Source organism: Symphodus melops, assembly GCF_947650265.1.
Source record: "Symphodus melops genome assembly, chromosome: 21".
Lineage (NCBI taxonomy): Eukaryota > Metazoa > Chordata > Actinopteri > Labriformes > Labridae > Symphodus > Symphodus melops.
The window spans coordinates 19,935,695-19,941,875 of record NC_136711.1 but is presented as its reverse complement, the minus strand read 5'-3'; the positions used below and the strand labels follow the sequence as shown (position 1 = coordinate 19,941,875).

The 6,181-nt window shown below is 46.1% G+C and overlaps 1 protein-coding gene across 2 annotated transcripts; it reads left to right on the top strand.

The window, feature by feature from the left end:
• Nucleotides 1–415: 415 nt before the first annotated feature.
• kcnj16a (potassium inwardly rectifying channel subfamily J member 16a) lies at nucleotides 416–5,910 on the top strand. Of its 2 annotated transcripts, none has more exons than XM_079333694.1 (2): nucleotides 416–438; nucleotides 4,610–5,910. In XM_079333694.1, the coding sequence occupies exon 2, from the start codon at nucleotides 4,620–4,622 to the stop codon at nucleotides 5,895–5,897; it is 1,278 nt and encodes a 425-aa protein (XP_079189820.1). In that variant the 5' UTR covers nucleotides 416–438; nucleotides 4,610–4,619; the 3' UTR covers nucleotides 5,898–5,910. The 2 variants fall into 2 exon arrangements, with proteins under 2 accessions (XP_079189820.1, XP_079189819.1); XM_079333693.1 differs by lacking the exon at nucleotides 416–438 and adding an exon at nucleotides 1,631–1,689.
• Nucleotides 5,911–6,181: the final 271 nt, after the last annotated feature.

The following is a 6,181-nucleotide window of genomic DNA, read 5'->3' as shown; positions in this document are numbered from 1 at the left end:
TGAAACAGTTAACTTTAACTGACGGTTCTTGTATCTCTCCAAACTGTTTAATAAAATCACTTTCTGAACTCTGAACTTATTTACAGTATAAAAAATAAATTAAAAAAAAGTTCTTTTCCTCTGGCTGTTGAAATGAAAAGCTCCACAGATTCTTACCTGTAACACTCTTACAGGTAAGGTACAGGTAACATATTCACAGCTTCCTGCACACAAACACAAACACTCATCGCACCATGTGATGCTGAAGGGAGGTGTTAATCTTTAGGGTTTGTCTTTTTTTTTTGCAGTGACAGGAGGGCCGGTTCACTCCAGCAGGTGATCGCTGAGCTACTGTACAACTCTGTGGAGAGCTTCTCACTCAGGTACACACACACACACACACACACACACACACACACACACTCCTGCACCCTGCTCAGCTTTAATTGGAAGTAAAAGGTAGGAATCAATCTGTGAAATCTGGTCGTGTTCTGTTGTGTGTGTGCAGATTTGAAGTTGCGATGTTGGAGTTTCAAATCAAGTTTCCCTTTAAAGGTACAAAATCAAAAGTAGCATCTGCGGTTTGATGAGGTTGTACGTTTGATCTAAAATTAAATGTAACCCGTATGGATGCTAAACATTAGCTCCTTTCTTTCTTTACTCTGAGGAGAAACTCCCGGGCAAATATTAACTGCATGTCCTGAGATGATGTTAAAGTTTTACACTGGCTCACAAACAACTTCAGTTTTCCACTAAAGCGACAGAAAACTGGATTTTTGTTTTTCTCTGATAAAACTATGGAATGAGACATTGCTGCTGCTGCTGCTGCTTATTTGGATTTGTCTCATTCACGTCCCTGGGAAGGTGAAGCTGGTGGTCAGCAGAACAATCAGTAATCTGAGCTGCAGTGTGAAGAGCGGTGACACTGAATGCCTGAACGGTTCAAACACTGAACAAGATGTAGTCGAGGTGATAAGGGCTGTTTGTGATCGTGTTTCATGATGACAGCAGGAAAGGAAAGAAAAGGTTGATATTACATGTTAGAAAAAAACAACAAGCTGATTCTAAAAAGGAAAAAAATGGCGTGATGATCCGTTCGTCCTTCTGCTGGTGCTGCAGCTCACGAACATGTCGCTCTCGTTATTTTATTTATATTTTTTAAAACCAGTATTGAAAACATTGCATGCGTCTTTTTTGATTTAAAATAGAGAGTGCAGATTAATAAGAGCTCTCTGAAGGGCCCGTTTGATCCTGTTGAGTTTTTTTTTTATGCTCAAAGGTCCTTAAACTAAACACATACAATTAAGGTTTTGATATTTTTAATAACTTGGTTAGGTTGAGGAAATGTTTTGAAGAGTTTGTGACATAAATTCTGTGCTTAAATTACACTAAGGTTAGTGTTAGTGTTAGCTGAGCGGGTCGCAGCTGATTTTCTGACTGGCGAATAAATAGAGAAATATCTGCGTGGAGCACACGCCCACCCCAGCAGCTCTTAAAGGAAACACACCCAAGGAAGCTTAACCACATGTCCCTGCAACTGCAAACAGAGCTGGCCAATCAGAGGAGAGTGGGCGGGCCTTAAAGAGACAGTAGCTGAAATGAACCATTACAGGCAGAGGCTGAAACGAGGGCTGATCTGATGAATACGGAGGTTTTATGAGCGACTCGTCGCGCAGCGCTAACGACAGACTGACATCATTACTGGTGAGCGTGAGTACAACAGATCTCCTTTAATATTGAACTTTAGAGACGATCCGTGTTTTGAAGATGCTTAAACTTCGTAGGAGTTTTTTTTTTTTTTTTGGAACAATTAGAAACAACAAATCTAGCCGGGCTTGGACTTGTGCTTGTGTTGCCGTGGTAAAGAAACGAGAATCGCATCGCCGTTTGATGGTCCGGTTTGGTGACAGCCGTACTGCCAGTTAAAAATCATGAGTCTGAAAAAAAGTGCACACACACACTCTTAAAAAGGGAGTGTGTGTCCATGCATAAACTGGTGTGTTCAGGGGAAGAAGTCGTGGACTGCTGACACAACAGCTCGCACTCTGTTTCATAAATAAGACACTATTGATCTTAAAAACAGTGACGCGTGCGACGCTGGTGACACCGCGGCTCAGGTTGTCTGCAGGACGACGGACTGCGTCACGTGACACTCGAAAGTCCAACTCAAAGTTAAAAAAAAAAAAAAAAAAAAAAGACAGAAAGAGGAGAGGTGGAAATCTTTGTTTTGTGTTTTTTCTTTAAAGCAGCGTTAAGGTTCTTCAGGTGAAGCAACAACTAACACAAACACGTGTCCGGGTCAACTCGGCACTTTGAAGGCCGTGGATAAAATATTAACCTTCGGGAAGAGGAAATGAAACAAGTCCTGCCTGCAGTCGGAGCACTCGGGCTCTTAAAGTGCATCAGACAAACTTCAGATCAACAGTTTGCATTTTAGAAAAATCAGAGAAATCTCACTCGAAGGGTTAATTTGACAAGTGAGTGAGAGCCTCAGCGACTCGTTAACTTGGAACTATTTTGCAGCGTGGAGGTTTTCTGAAGGTCACAGAAGGCTCGGGGGCAGAAGTCGAGACCAGCCACCCGTGTGCTCAGTTCTGTTCCACTGAACCACAGATGGGTGCCACAATGTCATTTGCAGTAAGTGAGCATGTAATGGAGTTGTAAGTGCCTCGAGCAGGAGGGGAAACAAGCCAGTTGCCGTTTTCCAGATTTCATCACATTGTCGCCGGCGGGTGAAGGACCTTCAGCCGACCTGTAAGACACAAAAAGGATCCTCTGAGGGAGAGACGAGGCAAACCTCAGAAATATGAAGCATCGCCGCTTCGTTCAAACAAAGTGCAGTGGAAAGTCAGCGCCGGAGGTCGGCTGGTGTTTTACTTGTAAGAGTTTACTCGGTGTGATGTCTTGTTTTGTACACAGAGCTGCGTGCCGCAGGTCATGAGGAGAAAACAGCAGGGGCGGCTCCGAGGGGGGAAACACACCGTGCATGAACCGAAGCGAACGATCCAACAGGACGAGTGTCGACATACCTCAGATGTTTTCTTTCTGATGCAGTCGTACGAAGATATGACGAGCAGAGAGCAAGTGATGGACGTTGTGATAAACTCTCGGGTCGTCTCCTTTGTCGAATGTTCTGTTATAATCCTGTTACATTAAAAGCCTTTGCTGCAGTTGTGCAGTGTTTGCAAAGGTGGCCGTGACTCTCCTGAGCTAAACGCTATAAAAGAGAAGTACGACTAAATGATTCACTTTTTATTCTTCAACAGAGAATAGCATGATGGCAGGTCGAGCTTCGTTGTGCCACTGTCACTTCCACCCTTCTTGCTAGCAGAGTATTCCGGGTTCATGGGAAGCTAACGGGACGTTGTTTCTATGAGCTAATGCTCTGAGCTCCACAGTCTGGCAGCGTGGACGTCGGCTGTCGCCAGGATAAAGTGGAGTCTGCGAGCGGAGCCCAGTTCACTCAGTCAGATAGCGGTGATTCAAACCCCATTTGTTTGGGCGGAGAGGATGCTCTCAGTGGTTTGGCTGTGATTGATCCTTCCCCTGCCCGTGATCGCACCGTGACACCGTTCCAGTTTCCACATTCATTTTTCCCCGGCTAACTTCAGGCCGGTTCAGAGCTGTGGCGCTTCGTCTGTTGGCCCTCTGACAGATCTGACCTCCACCCAGGAAAAGAACAACTCTCGGGCCATTGCTTTCGACCGAACAGGAACCTTTGCATGGAAACATGACTTAATGTGTGCACTCATAATGTAGAGGGAGACATCCAACTGAAACAGGATACTTCTCAATAAACCTTTGTTTTGTTTTTTAAAGAAAGAAATCTAAAATGTGTTTATGCACAATAGAGACTTTGTTTTATAAAGCAGTAGAGATTCATTCAATGCAGAGGGAAGATATGTTAGCACAGGTTCAATATGTGCTGCATCCTTAGACTGTAAATAATAACGCACGAAGCCTGATGAAGTCACGACACTGTTCGGTGTTTTGGTGCAAAAGAAAAAATTGAGGCTAAAATAACGAGGACTTAAAATGAGAAGCAATGACCAATATATAAAATATAATTTAAAAAATATAGATTATTAAAAAAAACACAAAATGTAAAAAGGGGCATGAAATGTATGAATGTTGTCAACCAGCAGCAGAATGAATCAAACAGTGAATAATCTCTGTTAATGATTCGTTTACATCTATAACTCACCGCGAGGAGATTCGAGCAGGAAAGAGAGAAAAGAGTCTGAAGAGTTCAGACAACTTTCAGTGGCTGTTTGGTCTCGTTTGTCTGCTCCTGTTTTCATGACCTGCATTTCTCTATTGACCTTAAACATGTCGGGTCAGCTGAGCGACTAAACCACAGGCAGCTAATCTCTTAGTTTCCACAGATGAAGGTCTCTGATTTGGGACTGATTTGTAGCTCCAACCAAGAATATTTGGGATATAAAAAGGAAACCTGAATCATGACTAAATGCACAGATCGAATCACAGTTTGTGACCCATGTGGGGAGGCTGAAGTTCTGCAAGCGGGCCTGGGTTCAAGTCTAACTCGTGGGTCCTTTCTCTCTCTCTCTCGCCCTGGTTTCCTACTCTGTCCACTGTCCTAATTGATCTCTCATTATGTTCCCCACAGACCCATAAAGATGCTTAAACAATACACCTCGGTTAGCCCCGCCGATGACATCACTGTGAAGACGGAGAACGGACCTCAGCCGAGGAAACATCGATACGTACGCAAAGAGGGCACCTGCAATGTCGTGTTCCGGCATGTTCCCGAGGAGTGGCTGCTCTTCGTCACCGACATCTTCACCACCCTGGTGGAGATCAGATGGAGGGTGATGTTCCTGATATTTGCCTTGTCTTACATCCTGTCCTGGCTCTTCTTCGGCATCCAGTATTGGGTCATCGCCCTCGCTAACGGAGACGTGCAAAACCAGACAAACGAGCCGTGCATGTACGAGGTGCGAAGCTTCACAGCCGCTTTCCTCTTCTCGCTGGAAACTCAAACCACCATCGGATACGGCTTCCGAGGGATGTCGGAGAACTGCATGATCGCCATCATCATCGTGACGATACAAGATGTCATCAGCTGCTTCATCGACACGTTTGTCATCGGAATCGTGGTGGCCAAAATGGCCTCTGCGAGGAAGAGGGCCCAGACGGTCGGCTTCAGTAACTCCGCGGTGATCAATCTTCACGACGGCTTCTTGTGTCTCTCCTGGAGAGTCGGGGACTTCCGCAGGCATCACCTGGTGGAGGGGACGGCTCTCGCTCAGATTGTGCGCTCAACCGTGCACGCCACCGGGAAAATAGACGTGACCTACGAGGATCTGCTCATCAAACAGAAGGACGTCATCCTGGTCACGCCCACCACCATCTCCCACAGGATTGAACCTGGCAGCCCGCTGTACAAGATGAGTCTGGCTGACCTACGGAAATCCGACTTTGAGCTGGTGGTGTCTTTTACCTACACGGACGACTCAACGGGTATGCTGCATCAAAGCCGAACCTCGTACACTCCGGCCGAAATCCTGTGGGGTCAGCTGTTTCAGGAGATGATCCGGGTCAGCAGGAGGCACTACAGGGTGGACTACACGCTGTTCAATCACACTGCAAAGGTTCTGGTGCCCGAAGTCAGCGCCGAGGAGTACGAACACAAGAAGCAGCTGAGGCCCTCTCCTCGACATTCCCCACGGCATTCCCCGCGACATTCCCCCCGCCTTTCACCGAGATCCTCCCCGCGCCCTTCTCCCAAGTCGCCGCGGCAGAATCATGAGGAAAAGCTTCTGAAGCCTCCGACGGTAACGGTGGAACTGGTAAACGACAGCCAACCCGAGGCAACCGTTTCAACCGCTCAGGCGGACAGTCGACATCAGAACACTTTGAGTCTGCCAAACGACCTCACAAGTTCAGACATATAAAAGAAGAACCAAGATGTTTGAAGACGCTGTGCTTGTTTTTGATTTGTTTGGCGGGAAAGATGATTGGAGGGTGATGAATCTAATTAAGAGCGAGGAAGGGTTGACAGCTCTGTCGACTATGTTGCTAGCAAGTGACGCTACGGCTAACTCTGCGTCTTGAAAACGAAGACGGCCTTTCATTTCAATGAAGGCTTTACAACCAGCTCATTGGCTAAATATGGGAAATACTGAAGGAATTGTTAGATGTGATTATCAGGGTTTATGGTCCGGGAATGAGCACGGCT